Source organism: Crotalus tigris, unplaced genomic scaffold (genome assembly GCF_016545835.1).
Source record: "Crotalus tigris isolate CLP2741 ecotype Arizona unplaced genomic scaffold, ASM1654583v1 scf7180000024167.7108832, whole genome shotgun sequence".
Lineage (NCBI taxonomy): Eukaryota > Metazoa > Chordata > Lepidosauria > Squamata > Viperidae > Crotalus > Crotalus tigris.
Genome location: NW_024100417.1, coordinates 70,323 through 89,379, shown reverse-complemented (window position 1 = coordinate 89,379; position 19,057 = coordinate 70,323). Strand labels below are relative to the sequence as shown.

General features: G+C 34.8%; 1 protein-coding gene across 2 annotated transcripts; it reads right to left on the bottom strand.

Annotated features, from left to right (window-relative positions):
• Positions 1-904: 904 nt before the first annotated feature.
• Positions 905-16,880, bottom strand: LEMD2 (LEM domain nuclear envelope protein 2). 2 transcript variants are annotated; one of them, XM_039323250.1, is made up of 9 exons: positions 15,784-16,880; positions 14,478-14,518; positions 13,828-13,903; positions 10,360-10,436; positions 9,485-9,564; positions 4,925-5,070; positions 3,529-3,630; positions 3,292-3,394; positions 905-2,744 (listed from the first exon to the last, which is right to left on the bottom strand). In XM_039323250.1, the coding sequence occupies exons 1-9, from the start codon at positions 16,823-16,825 to the stop codon at positions 2,597-2,599; spliced, it is 1,815 nt and encodes a 604-aa protein (XP_039179184.1). In that variant the 5' UTR covers positions 16,826-16,880; the 3' UTR covers positions 905-2,596. The 2 variants fall into 2 exon arrangements, with proteins under 2 accessions (XP_039179184.1, XP_039179183.1); XM_039323249.1 differs by having other exon boundaries at positions 905-2,747; positions 15,784-16,878.
• Positions 16,881-19,057: the final 2,177 nt, after the last annotated feature.

Below are 19,057 nucleotides of genomic sequence, written 5' to 3'. Positions count from 1 at the left end.
ACTTGTTAATTACATATGTAGTAGATTTTGAATTCTCATATGTATATGTGACTATCACATCTCCAGGATAAGAGATTCTTTTCCTGTAGAAGAATATGAGTTAGATTTAGGTTTTATATTTCCCAATTTAGTAAGTATTTGTCTACTTTTGGAGGAATATTAAAGTCCTTCCCTGTGAAAATCTTAGAATATTAAACTTAAATACAATACAATATCGGACTTAAATTAAAACTTCTATATCCATTATTCTGTCTCCTATACTCTGGAATGAAAAACAACAGGTTGTCTCAGAATAAAAGAGTAACAGAGTTGGAAGGGACCTTGGAGGTCTTCTAGTCCAACCCCCTGCTCAAGCAGGAAACTCTATACCATTTCAGATAAATGGTCGTCCAATCTCTCCTTAAAACATCCAGTGATGGAGCACTCACAACTTCTGGAGGCAAGTCGTTCCACTGATTCTGTTCTGTCGGGAAATTTCTCCTTAGTTCTACATTGGCTTTCTCCTTAATTACTTTGCATCCACTGCTTCTTGAAGCACCAGCCTTCAGGTGCTTTGGAGAATAGGCTGACCCCCTCTTTTTTGTGGCAGCCCTTTAGATATTGGAAAACTAGTTTAGGCAGATATGCACACTTATATTATTGTAGAACGTGGAAAAGAACATAATGTCATAAACCTTGAGAAAGTGCTCCCCATGTAAGATTTAAGACAGTCTTTCTATTTTATGTTCTTAGTTTGCATAAGTATTGTTATGAGTGACCTATATTCTCAATACATTTTAATTTTAGAAAAATATATTCTCAGTACCACTGCTGCATTAACTGAGCTTAAACAGCATTAACAAATGCTAACCAGGAAATTAAACTTCTTTGATGGAGGATTCCAATTATTAATAACAGCCAGACCTATTTGTACCAAATTTTTATTTCCTTGATAAAAGGTATAGAGACCAAGTATTTAATAAATAGCACCAGCCTGTTTACATAAAAATAAACGAGCAGTTTAATCAATCATACAAAATTTTGTTTGGCATTTTCTCTTTGATGTTAAATAGTAAAATACCACAGTATAATGAATGTGTGCATACTTAACAGGGCTGTGCACGCTTTGAAAACGATTCAAAGAAGCGCTTCGGTCTATGTGTGAGTAAAACATCTTTCTGTTAAGGACTGAAATCATATAGCAGTCTGGAGAAAAGAGTATTTTAATGAATAGTGGAATAGCTCACTCAAAATCTGAATCATTTTTTAAAGGGACTGCAGATCTAGTATTCAAAGCCATAAAGATGCAGGCACTGTGGAAGTTTTTGCACATACCAGCAGAAATTACAAACATATTTAAAACAGGGATTTGTTTCATTCCATCCCATGAAGAGTGTATGCATGTATATTAAAATAGCTAATATCTTAGACACATCTGCTAGATGTCTTTAATATATAGTCTATTCTACAAATTCAGGGCAATTCAGTTTTTTTTTTCCACTTAACCAATAAAATCGCCTGGTGAATTTTTTTGGGGGGAGGGGGATTTATCTTCTCTGCATCAAATTTCAGCTGATTTCAGAGGAGGCATATAATGAACTGTTGTGAATTGCAGAGATAGCTAACTGCAAATTTCATCCCTAAAATTTTTAACTTGGCCAGCAGGGGAAGGAGAAGAGCAAATTTAAAGCTAATACCACCAGTATTTGCAAATATAACATGCTAGTTAAAAAAACGCCAACAGCCATAAAAATCCTCAACCAAATATTTATCAAGGTGTCCATATATGTATATATAATTATGAATACAAATGTATTCTAGCTACTTCTGTGGAACAGTAGGATAAATTCACTAAGAAAAATTAGGAATCTAGAGCCATTGATGGCATGTCATTATACAAGTTCTCCGGACTTTACAGCAAAGGTGTATGGTGTTTTGCTGCAAGGTTTTTTTCCTCATTAAAATAATTGGCAGAAAGATAAGCCTGGAGACAAACAAGGTGACCTGTACAAAAACCACACCATCATATCGAAAGAGAACAGTTTGCCAGTCATGGAAGCATTGCCTAAATGCTTGATCACAGAGCCTTCTGTTTGAAGCCAACCCTGCAGGTATCCCTAATTAATCTCTCTCTATAGTAGGAATATGTTGCTTTATAGCAACACCAAGCCGCTTTAAATATAGTGAAAATCTTCAATATTTTGCCACGTTCAGTTAGGTTCTCTTACTACTGCCTAAGAAAAAAGCACAAAGCCCCTCCTCCCCATTTTCCCAATTTGTCTCCAAAGGCTTGCCCCATCTCTCCTCTCATTTAGCGGTGTCAGTACAAGTAACAGAAGTCCGTAGAATAAGAGAAAAGATAATGGCAGCTCTCAGTTAAGAAAGCGATTCTTTTTTAAAATAATTATATTAGAGGAGATATGTATACACTGGATATGTCCCAACACATCAACATTGACATCTCTTACAGAAAATGGCTACCCTGAAGAATCATTTCTATTTTTTTTTAAAAAAAGCATTAACTAGTGTCTGGAGTGCACCTGAGTACGGACGACAGGATCTTCCCTAGCCAGCTGCTCTGCACAGGGTTGAAACATAGTCTTGCCTCATCTGACAGCTAATGATCAGAGTCAGATAGATAAGATGGTTGTGTCCAACGCCAAACCAGCATGTCCTCTCCTGCGACCCTGTGCAATTCAGTCTGAATCCGTGATTCATTGGAGGCAAGAAAATCCTTTGCTTGATTCCAAATGCGCTTCATTTTTCTTCTGGGGGAGAGAATGGATTTTGTAAAATTAAACCCATACATGTATACATAAAAAATGTGTACCATCTTTTAAATATATCTTATAATTTCATGTAGTGCTAACAAAAAGCTGAGAAGTGAGTGACAAAATACTCTGATTTGGAACACATAACAGACAGTACCAATGTGGTATCAACGAACTTATAAAAATCCAAGATAAACCTGTAAACTTTTAAGTTACATGTACAACCTATCAAAAGATTAGAATTTTAGGATAACCAATACAACTCATTTTCAACATTAGTCAAACAGGAAAGGAAGTCTTTTCCCATGAAATGAACGAAACTGAAGTTATTCTTAGGAAGTTTTTAAAAACATACAATTATGACTATCTATCATAGAATAGTTATTAATCACATAAGAAGACAAAAACTGCTCTAATGTATACCAAATATTTTTGGCAAATTACCAACAAGTTGGTTGGTTGCTAGATACAACTGGTTTGCTTCTATGGGTCTACAGCAAGAATATATTAATAGCCCTGAATAAAATGAAGAAAAGCTCACCTATCCTGTGGTGGGATGAGTGTATCTCTGATATGAAGGATGCCAACATACGGGTATCGTTCCAGATTCTGTTCCCACTCTTTGTAGTGATTTTGGACAGCATCTATGGACAATTCAGTATAAGTAATCAGGAAAACGTGTATTGAACATGAAACTAAGAGTACTACACACACACACACACACACACACACACACACACACACACACACAGAGAGAGAGAGAGAGAGAGAACATTACCTATGATTTTCTGCACCATCTCATACATGGCCTGCTCTTGTTCTTCCCTTTTCCGCCAATAATATTTCAGAAGAATCAGAATCCCCCAAAGAAAAGCTAAACCTGTGAGAGGAAGCGCGAAGAAGAGATTTTTCAAAAACAAATGAGCTGCCTTGAATATAAGATTTTGAGAAAAGAATCTGTTGCCATGTCTTATCTATGCACTCTGCTTAAGACAATCGTATTTTATAGTGAGGTGCTTCTTGACAGCTGCCAAATATCTATAAAGTTTTTATTACTTGTAGATTTCATAAAACCTAGCCACTTCTCAAAAACAAAAAAATACGTAGCTGGGGGTTGCATTTCTCTTACCGTGTACATATAGTACATACTTAAATTAATAAAGAATCTTGTAGCACCTAACACATTTATTATTGCAAGAAACATGCATTTTGCATCTAACTGAATTATAATCCCTTAAAGTTTATAGCATACCAAATTTGTTAGCCTTTAAAATGCTATAAACTTCACAGCTTGGTTTGCTGCAGCAATTACATGTTGCTGTGAATGTTTATGCTTTTACAGGTCTAATTACATCTACATCCTTCTAATTATATAATTAAAGCAGTAAACATGAGATTATTCATTTTATTAAAATTGGCTTCAAAACCAAAGTCACAAGTTTCAAAAGTAAGGGGAAATCTGAATCCCAGCTTTTTCACAACATGTACTCCAAAGCTATGTTCATTATAGCATAAGGCAGTTCCAAAACCAGAGTAGTGATAATGTCTCCTTATTTTTGCTATCATTTCCTCTGTAGGGAATCTTTGTAAGAAATTCACCTTCTTGTGAATATGCTAAAATTGTTTAACCTTCTCTGGATTACCATCCTAATACATGATTCAGAATAATCAATATTCAACTAATAAGAAAAATAACAGGTCTTGACACTCTCTGATAAGATGGGGAAGAGTCAGAATATCAAGAAATACGACCTTATCTTCAGGAGTCAATGAAATTCAGTCTAATCGGGCTCAAGACTAGTCGAGACTGGGGAGGGGAGGTCTCAAGAGGAGAGGCGGAGCAAAATTGACCGACTAGTTTACGGGCAGAAGACGAGGAAAACCCATTGGTGGATTCTCCACTCGTCATGCTGGAGAATCTACTCTACTACAAACACTTGAACAAAAATTGTAAAGTGGTGGTGCACAGCACACATAGAAACTCTTGATTTGTTTTACATAATAAAGGAAACAATTTATTAGCCTGCTCTCTGATATTACATTACAAGACTAATTATCCAGAATTTTTAGTAACTGATTTCACTGTCCAACTTTTAAGGTCTTGAGTTGCATAAGATGCGCATAGACGATCAGCAACACTTTTCTCCTGCCACCTCAGCCCCCAGCAAACTTACTCCAAAAGAATATAAATAAGTTTGTAACTGCTGTGTATAGTGCTCGATGAAATCGGCAGCCTAATCCCATCCGGGGACGAGCAGATTCAAGACATACCACTTGCTTCACAGTGGTTACTGGTTCTGAAGGCTCTTTGCCTTGTAACCTGACAGACAGAAAAAAATATCCCTTTTGAATAATGCAAAACAAAACAAAACAAAACCCTAATGAGTCATAGTAATCAGAACTATAAAAATGTTGAGGTTTCTCACTTTTCAAAGTTTTGAAAGACTGGGTTGAACAGACTAACTGTAACCTCTATTTCATTGTTTGCTTCTAAATAATGTGTTTGATATGGCTTTGGAAAATATGGCTTTGGAAAGCAGTAACACAGCAATGTCACCTAGCAAAAAACAAAAACGGCCTCCTCATAGTTTTTCTCAGCATACAAGATATTACATTTTTAAATGGGACTTTCACAGTGACTGCACAAAAAGTAAATAGTGTCCATGCCAGACTGTTTCTTTGAAGAAAATATTCATTTAAAAAAAAACTAGGTAGTCCACAGTTAATTATTGTTAATTGGGACCAGAAATTCACTCACATGATCATGTCAACTTATGATGGCAATACAGTTACAGCTATTAAGCAAATCATGCTTGGTTGTTAAGTGTGATGTCACATGGCTGTAACTTGCAACTTCTGGCTGGCTTCCAGAAGCTGGCTGGGAAGGTCACGAACAGCAATTGCATGACCACAGGACTCTGCAACTGTTGTTACCAGTTACTAGGTGCTATAATTGTGACCATGGGGACACTTTGACAGCTGCAACTTTGTGGACTGCCCCTTGTTCAGTGCTGTTGTAACTTCAAACAGTTGTGGAACAAATGGTAGTTAAGCAAGCACTAACTGTACCTGAATTAGAATTTCAGAAATGCAGTAGAAGCCCCAGTTTCCAATTCCTTTGAACAAACATTAGCCAACCAATCCAGATGACCATATTTTGGATAGCTAACTGATATTATACCAGAACTGTAAATTATACATGAAAATCTGTTGTCTAAATCAGGAGTCAACCTTGGCAACTTTAAGACTTGTGGACTTCAACTTCCAGAATTCCTGGAATGCTGGCTGAGGAATTCTGGGAGTTGAAGTCTACAAGTCTTAAAAATTGCCAAGGTTGGAGACCCCTGGTCTAAATCACAGGTGAGACTAATGCGTTCTCAAACTGGCACATTTCATCAGTTTTACTTATTTGATTCATTACCTACTGACTAAAAATGTGAATATGTAGATAAGCCCTGCTACTTATTTGCTCCTAACAGAATGCTATTTAGTAAATTCATGCATTTATTGACAAATTAGCAACAGCTTTTTAAATGCTGTACATTCTTATTTTCACACTGAACCCGTTCTGGTAGCTTAATCTCTGTAAATGTTGATGGAATTCTTAATTATGGTGAGCAAAGTGGTAGGGAGCATATTTTGTTTTTCGAAACGATAACCTATAATATGAAGCCAATCTTAATTATACAATTCCATTTTACCAGCCATTCTAAGCAAGCTCCTAATGGAATAGTGTGTAACAGGAGGGATTTTTCACATACAAAGAATGGAGAATGGAGAAACGTTAACACACTTATTTTACATTACAGTCAAGAATTAAATAATGAGATTAAGGAGGAGGAGAATTTTGCAACTGCTGAAATTTCACATATACTAACAATTCCATAGATTGGACAAAACTAACAATGCTAAGATATTAATACTGATATGTGATAAAAACTAGGGAACTACAGCTATGTACTAATGATCACTTTCAAACCACTACATTGATAGCCTTAACATTTAGACTCTGTCAACTTACAATTCTGAACAAACTTTCTGATAGAAATCAAATGGACATCACAAACACAAAAAACAAATAATTTCTATATATAAATATGACACGTTTTGCTTCAGTGAAGAATTACATTAAAGAACTTAGTACATAATAACCGCAAATGTAAATTATTTTTTACATAATTAGAGCTATAGTAGTGAATGCCAAGTGACTTTAGATTTGTTTGAAAGAGCCTAAGAATTAAGAGTAATTATTTTGTGAGAACTGAAGCAATTATTGTTAAGCAGATTTAACAATAATTCCTTTGGTAGATTGGTGGACATATAAATATGTTTAATATATAAATAAGCAAACAAATAAATCTAATATAAAAGGCATAAAATCATGCCTCTACAAACAAATTAATTCCACAATGATAGCAAGTTGAAATTAGAATGGCAAATCTAATTAAAAAAGTTATGAGCTTCAATAGCAACTTTTCTAAGCAGAATTTCAAATTCACATTTCCAAAGAAAGCATTTTTAGTACAAAGAAACAGTTAAGATACTTTGAGTAGAGTAATTTTACCATACTTGCTGACTTGTACCCAAATAATTGCAAAAGGATGCACTTCAAATTGCTACTATCCATTTTTCTTGCTCAATAAAATTAATATGCTTTCAAACAACTCATCTGCATCTGAGGACTAAGTATTCAGGTGGGTTCCCTCTCTATATTGAGTAGCTCTTGATATCTCCTTCATAGTTCAAGAGAATATAATATTAGGATGAGAGAGGCAAAAAGTCCTTATAAATATATAATAGGCACTCAGAGATACTTTCTTTAAGACTAAGCAAAACTTAAGGGTGCTTTGCACAGAATAATATTTAGTCTCTAGATACAATTGTACAGCCAATAAACTTCAAACACAAAGGGAATATGCTGGTTCACGGAGAATTAATTCAAGTCAGCAAGGATGTCATTAAGCATGCCAATGAGAATGCTCTCAGAACATGCTGTTGAGACCGTCCAGTTTTTAATTTGTAGCCCATTTGTAAAATATGAACTATCCCACATAAGTAAATGGAGTATCTCCAGCAAATCTCCATAAATCTGTCCATGTGAAACCATACTTACTATATGCATATTCCAACTACTTTTAAAGAAAAAAAATAAACCAAGGTATTAAACATTAAATACTAAAAATGAAGAGCACAAAACAGGGAATTGGAATATGCCTGATTTTTCATATAAAATCAGAAAATATATTTTTATTCCAAAAATGTTTTTACATATCCAACTACTGGTATTTCAGACAACATAGAGAGAAACAGGTTCATGTGATCCCATCCTAACCTCCATGTTGAAAGAATCTGAGAAGAATGCTACATGATTTGGCCCTCACCAGTGCAATATGCAATGCAAATGTTCCCCAACTCTACAGTGAACAGTCCAGAATGGGTCCTATATTGATTTATGTCTGTAAAGTTTCTTCACTGACCCAATCAGGCTTCACTCTCCTATGCAGGAAAGCTATAGGAGTACAACTTTGCCATTTTAGCCAAACATATGGAAAATATTTTTATCATAGTTATTAACAGTTCAGAGGCATAAAGCAAATATTGTCTCTACAATTCCAACATTTCTTTCCATGTTTTTTCTTCAGTGCAGACAGGAAGGGTGTTGGGAATCTTTTCAGAGTTTCAGATTTTTATTTCTAACACAATGAGATCTAGATTATATAACATGATCTGATGAGTTTTTCAGCTAAAGAATGACATCAGGTCAGTATATTTTAACTGTTAAAATATGTTTTAATGAATAATTTATTATGCAGAAATTTAGCTCGCAGTTTTCAAACGTCTGGCACTTCATAATAAAGCAGTCTGTGAAAATGACGACTACAAATAATAATTAGCATAGCAAAGTTTGATTAATTGGTTAGATTAATAAATTGCCAGAAATCTTTGATCAATTGACAACTTGTACATAATTAACTGGACAGCACAATTTTAATTTTTTTAAAAATATTATTTTTTAACTAAGGAAGACAAGTAAGAGATACCATCTTTGAAAAGATTTTCTGTTGCAGAATGTCTTTTAAAATAGTGCCTATAATAGCAGGGATTATCATTTGAAAGTGAAGTAAAGTTTTCTCTTTCATTACTATCATTTCATTTTATACAAATTTGGATTTCTCTAATTATGTGATAGACCTAAAAATAATACTTAGCATTTATATACTTCAGAGCAATTAAAAGCCCTTCATGTATAATTACTTGCAACAATTCTCTATGACAAGCCTAAGGAGATCCAAGATTAGCAAATTCCTAATTCAGAGTTATTTTTTAACTAAAGCTAAAATAAGCTAAGCTACATTGCTTAAGCTGCCACTGACATAGAGAATTTAACCATTCTTACCAAAAACTTTACATTTTATGTTTTATCAAGCAGCAGACTACCCACCATCAAATTGTGACATTCCAGATGCTTGATAATTCATATTTTCACAAAACGAGGCAGATAATTTGATGGGTTTCAACATATGCAGGCAGTATTAATGTTGATCTAAATAAAAGTGTCATCTAGTGCCAGATTTTGACAAATTCTAGGAAACATAAATCTTTACAGAGAAAAAAAATCCCTATTATATTTCAAGCCATTTCAATGCTTTCAGCTTTATAGAAAATGGAGCAATCATGTTACAGATTTTAAGGGATTCTTGTATATTTAGAACCAATTGTCCTTAATCACTTACCAAATTCCTGAATCCTTATCACTGTCTAATAACCACTGTATTGCATCTTCAAATTTTTTTACTGAATAGCCAGTCATATTCTGTAAGAAAGCATGCCCACAAATTTAAGGTCATTTACATTAATCTATTAATGAAATATTACTATTATTATTCTTTATTTACATTATTTTATTGTTTGCCCTCAAGAAAATAAAAATATAAGGAAAGAAGCAACCTAGAACTAAGAAGAAATTTCTTCACAGTTAGAACAATTAAACAGTGGGACAACTTGCCTCCAGATGTTGTGAATGCTCCAACACTGGAAGTTTTTTAAGAAAAGATTGGACAACCATTTGTCTGAAATGGAGTACATTTTAATAAATGTACAATAGTATATGTTTTATACAATTTCATAACCACAAGATACATTGCAGTGATTTTATATAAATATAATATTTTTAACTATAGATATTACTAAAAACTAAAAAAGGGAAATAGAAATAGATAAATACTAGCTGCTCTAAAATATAGGAATTATTTGGCTTCTCAAGGGAAAAAGAAGAGCAAATATGGGCCGACACATTATTTGGGCTTTTCAAAGAAAAAAACTGAAAAGAAATGACTTAGAGCAGGGGTCCCCAACCTCTGATCTGTGGACCAGCACTGGGCTGCAGCATGCCAGAAACTGGGCCGCGTAAACAATCAAAGCCCCTTCCAGGGGATGCAGGCAGCAAACAAAACCTCTTTCCATAGAACCAGTCCCTGGTGCCCAAAAGGTTGGGGGGCTCTGGTTTAGGGAAAAACCACAAAAACTGATGGGGGGGGGGGAAGGTGGCACAATCAAATGAAAACATTTCGTGATGATAACACATACAATATATTCCAGTACTCCTTACCATTATATAGTCATTGGCCACACTAAATGGTATGCATTTACTTTCTAAATTCTCAGGATTGCCACACTCATAATTGCCTAGGAAAAAGGAAAAAAGTTACCCAAATGGAAAGAACTCAGCTTTAACAATTATGAAATCTGCTAAATATAAGAAATCTGAGACAAGAGTTTCCATTGCATCACTTGTATAATTGGTCAGAAGTACATCTGTAGATCATATGCTTACGTATGTATGTATGTATACATATATGGCCTAGCAAAATAAATTAATATTCTCATGTAAATCATCATCTAAGGAAATATTAGAGGAATGGAAAAATAACATTTACCAAGAAGACATTCAGTTCTACAATGCAGATTAGAAGGAACATAGACAGAGAAAAATGAATAAGCCTGAAACAAGGAAGTATATGGGTTGTTACAATCAAAAAAGTTATTCTAAGCAAAAAATTAAAAATCAAGATACAGTCTAGAGTTCATCATGTTTTGTAAAGGTTTTAAAGTTAATCCCCTAAACATTTATAATAAGAACCTGATAATCCATCTGGTTCAGGCACCTTTCCTAATTTAATCTCTTTTATAACTTCAGAAATTTCCTTATTATATGTCAAAACCTTTACAAGACATGATAAACTCTATCCTATAGGGAGGAAAAATACCAGAGAGCTGGAAATAGGCTAGTATAACATTAATACCTAAAGAAAGACAAGATTTGACTTTAATAAGAAAACAATGATTGAATAATGACAATAAAGTTATTCATAACAGTTTTAGCTGATATACTGAAAATATTTTTTGCAAGAATTTATTCACAAGGATCAGTGTGGTTTTTACTAAAACACAGTTAAAGAACTATGTTACAAATGTGCTGAATATTTTGAAACAACATAATGAAAGCACACTAATCTTCTTAGATGCAGAGAAGTTCTTTGGTAATTTCAATTGTGTTTTATTGTTCAAAGTTTGGAAAAAAACTTTATAAAATGACTAAATCAATTTACAATTCAATGTAAATATACTCTTTACTATGAGATACAAGAAAAGGAACAGTACAGGAATGCCCACAGTGTGCTTTCTTGTTTATTTTGATTTTTGAAATACTGAATAGCAATATAAGTTGACAGGACTATGAGAGTAAAGATTTAAAAAAGAAACGTATACATTAAGGGCTTTTGCAGATAACCTGGAAGATCTTTTAAAGGGAACTGAAATATTAATGTGCAAATTAAAATAATTTGGTGCATTATCAAGTTTTATGATTAATAAAAGATAAAATGTTAACAAAAATGTGAAAGTAATGATCAAGCAGATGAATAGAATGGGTTTTAAGATTGATAAAAAGGTAAAATATCTGGGTATCATTATTATAAATATGAATTGTATATTATTTCAAAATAACTGTTAAGACATGGAATGAAGTTAAAAAAAGATAAGTTAAGGTGGAATAAACTACAATTATTGTTGGGGAGAATTTCTGTGAGAAAAATGAATGTCTTGTCTAGAAATATGTTTTGTTTCAGACAATAACTGTTTTGACAATTGATATACTATAAAAACAGTGGCAGAAATATATAGTTAAATGCATGTGGGAGGGAAAAGAATTACAAGTTAACTGTAAAGTGTTACAAGATGCAAGGGAAACAGAAGCATTAGATTTACCTGATTGGAAATTGTATTTTGCAGTTTGCTGTTTGATTTGGATAAAGAGTGGATATTACTGAGAAATAGAAGGCTTTTGGGCCTGGATTTTTTGGAAGGACATGACCTGAGATCAGGGTGGTAAACAAGGTTAATGTGGATCTTAAAAATAATTATATTAGATTTGCCCTATTGAGAATATGGAATAGATATAAACACAGGTTGTGCTCCTGTGTGGATCTCAGCACAAGAAGCAGAGAAATATAGGCAAATACAAATGGTTAACTTATCACAAGATACTAGAGCTTTAAATAAGGGAAAGAACTGTGGCAGAGGTTATATTAGCTAATGGTTTTCTTATTCACTATTACTAGAAAGATTTAAAGTAGATAAAATAATTTATGGCTTTGAACATTATAAGAATGAGTTTGAAACAAAATTGTGTACAAATTATAAGGAATTGTTAAAATGTACAAACTTTTAGTGAAACTTGAAACAAGAATAGCAAGTGTATGACAAAGCGGATTAAAGTCTTTGGTTATAATATAAAGATGGAACAATGGTAAAATATGTAGCTGAGAGGATTGAAATTTATACCAAATTATAATCCTAAAGGGAACATTTATAAAGTGACGTACAATTGATATATGTCACCAGAAAATTATCCAGAATATATAAAGGCATTTCACAATTATGCTAGAAATGTGAACAAGAAGGAACCCCAAAGGTGCTTTTTCACAAGGCAACTGGACTTTCTTGTTTTTCTTTGAAGACGATTCACTTATCATCCAAGAAGCTTCTTCAGCTCTCAACAAGAAGGAACATTTCATATTGTTTGGTGGATGTGTAAAAAGCTAGAAAATTTTAGATTCAAATACACACAGTTTCAGAGGATTTGAAAGATTAATATACAATTGAGACCAGAGGTTTTTTTTTTTGGGATTAGAGAAACAGTTGGAAAAACTTATGGAACTTTGTTCTTGTACATGATAACTGTAGTAATATTACTGTACATACAAAAATAAAAAGATTCAGCACTACCCACAAAGGAGGAATGGTTGGTAAAGATGATGAATCTTGCTGGGATGGCTAAATTAACTTATTTGATCAGAGAAAAGTCAATATCTACGTTTACTGCTGGGTGAAAACTCCTTATTGACTTTTTAGGTGAAACTGAAAAAAATGAATTTATGATTTTGACGATTATATAAAAAATAGAGTATTAAAAATGTTATGTTGTAACCACAGAATAAGAGATAAATTTATAACTATATTTATAACTGTTGTAAAGAAGGTCAGAAGCTACTTTGTATCATTTTCTTTTCCATTGTTCTTTTCTTGCACTTTTAGTTTTCTTTTTTTAAATTTCGTATTAGTTTTTATTAGTTTTTATCATATGTATAAAAAGATAACCTAAAGACAGAATGACACTAAATGGTGGGACATTCAGAAAGGATAAAAGGAAGTACTTTTCTACCTAGCACATAATTAAATATTAGCCAAGGCTGCCATCTTGGGTAGCTTTAACATGGGATTCAAAAAATCATGGGTATCACTGACTCTAAGTCAGAATAGCTCTTTATTATTTTTAGCACTCCAAGCAGTATGTCTCTTAATTCCAATTAATACAAGCAAAAATGGAGATCCGGTTGCATTATGTCCTATATTCTAGTAGATATACAGATGATCATTATAGAAACAGAGTGCTGCCTTAAAGCCTGATCTATCATGCCTTATATTCACCACATATAAAATTGTATTTATATTTAATCTGAAAATATCCCAATTGATAGAAATAATCATTTTCATACTCTGATTGATCAGAACTTACCAGCTTGAATTGCAAGATAGTTGTACAACTCATACAATATGGTTGATGTAATTTCTTCTTGTTTTTCCTGACAGTACTGAAAAAGGAGGAGGAAGAAGAGAAAAAGAACAGTAAATAGCTTTTTTAAATTATTGAATCACTGTGCATGGTAACAGGAAATACTTTTAGTATGTATTGGTCCCCTTCATAATATCCAAAGTGCAAATACTGTACAAGATTGAACCTAAAAAATATAGTTTAGGAATGATATTACAAAATTACAGAGTTAGCAATTTAAATATAATTCTATATTGGGATTTGTCTTTTTCAGCTATAGACTACAGCCACAAACAACAGATATTAAGACTGCCAACTCTATTTTAGCTTGCTTTGAAAAGAAACTGATAAAATCCTTGACAAAAATCTTATTGTTTTTATAAATTATTAAAGCATATTTATATAAAGACAAGGATTTAACTCTGCAGAACTACAGATTTATAGCATTTGAATGCTTCTTTATATTAACCTGACAAAAATCATTTAATTCCCATATCAATGAATTATTAAATTATATGTGGAAAATGGAACAGGCTTATTTATACTTTCATCCCTAATATTAAAGGACTAACACACCATGGTTAAGAATTAAATTTCAATGACTCTTAACTTACAACATCTGTGCTTTTTTCACAATCCAAGGTCAACAGCTTTACTGTGAATGAAAATAAATAATTAAGTTACTTGCCAAAGCATATACAAAATAGATATTATTCCTATTTTTTAACAGTACATGTGAATTTGACATGTTTCTTGAAAATGGCCATTCTACTGAATAGGCCTTGTGGAATGTGTAGAAACTAAATCTTAAACTGCAACTAATTCCACTAATTTAAAGGAAACTATTCACATACCAATGATACTAAGCAAGCAAATAAGTCATATTCTGTATTCATGTCAAAATAAGCATGGTCACTTACTTAGAAGGTTATCTGGGATCACACTAAAAATGTAATTTCAATTCTTGAATTTTTATGTCTTAAAACATAATTTTTGACAGAAATTTATGCTACTGTACTGTAAGAAAAATATGCATATTGTATTAACAAAAGCTTACAGCTTGTCCAGTCAAAAATGTACTAATATCCACATTAGTTGATTACTGAGACAGTGTCAGCTGTGAACAGCCAAGCCCACACATAAAGCTCAAGCTGTTTTATTATATTCTGCTTATAATACAGGGATCTTCCCAATTTGGCAGGTGTCCCTTGGGAACAATGAAATAAAATTCCAAGGAATTCAGGGAGGACCAGTTCTGCTCCTTTTTAAGGTTGCACAATGACTCTAGACTAGCTTTGTGCTTGATTCCTCCTCCCTGCTGGGAGGGTGCCTCCCCACAGATACTTTATTGACACCAGGGCCCAATCTTGCATTCTTTGCAAAATGGAAATGAATGCTACTTTTTTTTCCTTTAAACACGGGCACTGTTTAAAACTATTTGTATTCAGCTGATACACTTTTTCCTAAAAACTTTTGCAAAAACTAAGTGTTCTTATTGTGTGCTCAATAATCATGGACTCTCCTTGTTGAACTAATTATTAAATTTCTGTAGTAGTGGTTTGATATCCTGAAACAAATATTCAATAAGAGCTACTTAAAACTCTGCTTTCCTATGCAGTCTGCTTGAAGTAATATGGGTAAGCACACATATTAAGTTCTCAAAATGATAACATAAAGTCTCTAAAATAATTGGTATAATAAATAGGATTTATTTCTAAGCTAATGTTTTGCAAAAAAAAGCCTAACATCAAAGCTCATATTCATTATTAGCATTGAAAGGTCTGAAGCCAATTTTACTTGTAAATACAATATATCCATAAATGGAATAACAAAACTATGATGCAAGGAGGAGGATAGAATTGAGACTGGAAAAAAAATGAGACAAAGTATCTTTACAAGAGGGTTAAATACTACACGTACAATTCTCCATGGACTCTTCCAGAAGAGCAGGTCCCATCATCTTGACCCAAAGGATGCCCAAGAAAATTACCAGTAGCACTAAAGTTGCCACCCACAGGAACCAGGACAAATAAAATTCTAGACTTTTGCTCTTTTTTCCAGGGCTCCGGCCTTGGTATTTCTGACCTACATATTGCTGAGTCCCATCCCAACGGGTGCCAAAACTTAAATCTCTTTCTGCTCTTGTCCCCAAGACCGTTTTGGTACTTCTGGAAGCTCCTTCTTTCTCTCCTCCTCTTGGCAGCCTATAGGTTAATTCTTCTCCGTTTTTCTCTGTTACTGAGGGGCTGGGAGCTGTCCATCTCTGGCTTGTGTAACAGCCCCAATTACTCAACCCTCCAGTGCTTTCTCCTGTCCTTGATTTCCAAGAAGGGCTGGGGTTCAGGCTCTGCTCCTTTTCCCACCACTTGCCAGAGCTTAAACTTTCGCTGGAGGGAGCTGGTCTCCATGGGGCACTAGAAGTTAATCTACCTGCCACTGTCCCTCTCTGATAGGGGGATGTAAAGCCCTCATCAGCCTCTAATTGGGTTCTTTTTGAAGCGAATCCAGTACTTGGCCTCCAGGGGCTGCTAGGTGAATCCACCTCTCTAGCCGGCAAGTGGATCCTCTCCGGAGTTAAAGTAGTCTCTGTCGGCCAATGGTTCCTCACAGCAAGCCTTCTACTCCCTGTCGCTCCCTCCCTGCGCGACGACTCGTAGTCGTTCCTCTCCTCTTCGTCCTCGCTCTCATCGTCCTCACTCTCCCTCCTAACCAAGATGTGGGCCCGGGGAGTCGCTTTGGGGCCAATCTGGGCGGCCGCTGCGGGCCTCACGGAGCTACTTGGGCTCGGAGGGACCGCTCTGGAGCTGATGCGGCTCCTAAGTCCGGCCGCCACCTCAGCCCGCAGACGGGTGAGTTTCTTGGCGTAAAGTTTTCGGGTTGAATCGGTAATCGGGCCCGGCTGGTAGCCAAGGGACAGCAGTTCTGCCCGCAACTCGGTATCTGACAGCCCCGCTGCGGCCATAGCCGGAGAGAGAGAGAAAGAGAGAGAAATCGAGACCTGCACAACCCGGAAGTGGTACCGCCGACGAAGGAAGTACTAGCGCCATTTCGGTAGTGGCAAAGCTTCGAACTGCCCTTTTTACAGTAGTCTAGACGAGTTCCGCCCTGACGTTTTGCGCCGTCATATCAAGAAGGTCAAAATCGGACCGTGATGGGATGAGAAGCGCCCATTTGGTTTATAAAATATGTTTTAAAACTTATAAACCCGGCCAAGAGAAACTCACTCTCTTTACATGGCAGATCACACTGAAGAAGCTTGCTATGTAAACTAAGAATTTTTAGAAAAAATATCAGTGAAATGTAAAGTTTAAAAGAAGATGATTAATTTCTATTTATAAATCCAACAGCTAGGTTTCTTATCTGTCCAGTTACGTTCATGCATACGATACAGTTGCGTTGCACAAAGATTAAGAGTAAAATATAGCATTTATTTACTTAATTACATAATTTATATGCTGCCCTCTAAAAAGTAGGCAGCTTATTATGGGTACTTAACACAGGAGCATGTCTATTTCTTACAGAATAAATAAAGATTTAGTTTTAAAGCATTTTATAAAAGGGCTCTTTGTATAGTATAAATGTAAGCAGTGCTTTTTTTGTAAAGAAAAAAAAAAGTGCCCGAACTCACACATGTCATACAACCCGCCTTGCCTACCCTACAAGGTTCCATCCAAAAAAGGTGCCGGAACTCCGTTCTGGCCGTTCTATGACAAAAAAAAGCCCTGAATGTAGGGAATGCAAGTAATAATTATAAACAATTATCAATTATCAATAATTATCAAATTATCTTTTGTCCTCTATTACTCTGTCCAAAACTATAAATGGTCTTGTAATTTCTCTCTTTTTTGGACATTTTAGCAAATACATATATTTCCCGAGCTTTGAAGTGTAAAATATCTTAGCACAGGATAAGTAAGCTATGAGTAACACTAGATTTTGCTTGTATTTGTGGCATATATTTGAAAACTAACATGAATGTATGCTTACATATGGAAGGGATATAATGAAAGCTAATAAATTGTTGGACTTTATGAAAGCCTCAGTTGGCCAAAACCATATTGGATGGTGTTGGTCTTTATTTGTTGCACTGAACAAAATACAAAAACATTGTATATATGTAAGATGAAGAGAAAGGAGCTGTAATAGATCAAAATGAAGGTAATGATGTAGCATTAATGAATGTATACAGGGGAGTAAAGATATAGCTTTATTTATGAATGAAAGACAAATAATATATGTTAGAATGAAAGAATTTATGTCATCTAGATTGTTGTAGAGGCATCTGAAAATAAGAATGGTGAATTATAGTTACATATTATGTTCCAGTGAATGGTGATAATGAAAGAACTAGGGATAAATTTAGAAAATAAATTGCTGGAAGAAAAGTTACTTGATAAGGTGTTGTGAATATATAGGTAGGAACAAGAAGAGTTAGAAAAAGCGATTAAATGAATGAGAATGGTTGATGAAAGATAACTACGTGCCGATATTGTTGTTGTTAATTGCTAAGTCGTGTCCGACCCATCGTGACCCCATGGACAACGTTCCTCCAGGTCTTCCTGTCCTCTACCATCTTCTGGAGTCCATTCAAATTCACACCTACTGCTTCAGTGACTCCATCCAGCCATCTCATTCTCTGTCCCCTTCTTCTATTGCCCTCAATCTTTCCCAGCATTAGGCTCTTCTCCAGTGAATCCTTCCTTCTCATTAGGTGGCCAAAGTACTTGAGTTTCAACTTCAGGATCTGGCCTTCTAAAGAGCAGTCGGGGTTGATCTCTTCTAGGACTGACCGGTTTGAACGCCTTGCAGTCCAAGGGACTCGCAGGAGTCTTCTCCAGCACCATAGTTCAAAGGCCTCAATTCTTTTGCGCTCAGCCTTTCTTATGGTCCAACTTTCACAGCCATACATTGCAACTGGGAAAACCATGGCCTGGACTATACGCACTTTTGTTGGCAGGGTGATGTCTCTGCTTTTTAGTATGCTGTCTAGATTTGCCATAGCTTTCCTCCCCAGGAGCAAGCGTCTTTTAATTTCTTGGCTGCAGTCCCCATCTGAGGTGATCTTGGAGCCCAGAAAAATAAAATCTGTCACTACCTCCATTTCTTCCCCATCTATTTGCCAGGAATTGAGAGGGCCGGATGCCATGATTTTGGTTTTCTTAATGTTGAGTTTCAAGCCAACTTTTGCACTCTC

Coding starts and splice junctions, on each gene's coding strand:
- LEMD2 (XM_039323249.1), bottom strand. CDS start 16,825: ATGGCCGCAGCGGGGCTGTCAGATACCGAGTTGCGGGCAGAACTGCTG. Junction 3,631..4,924: donor CTTATTTATATTCTTTTGGA/GTAAGTTTGCTG, acceptor TTCCTCTCACAG/GTTTAGCTTTTCTTTGGGGG. Junction 2,748..3,291: donor CTCATCCCACCACAGGATAG/GTGAGCTTTTCT, acceptor TCTCTCCCCCAG/AAGAAAAATGAAGCGCATTT.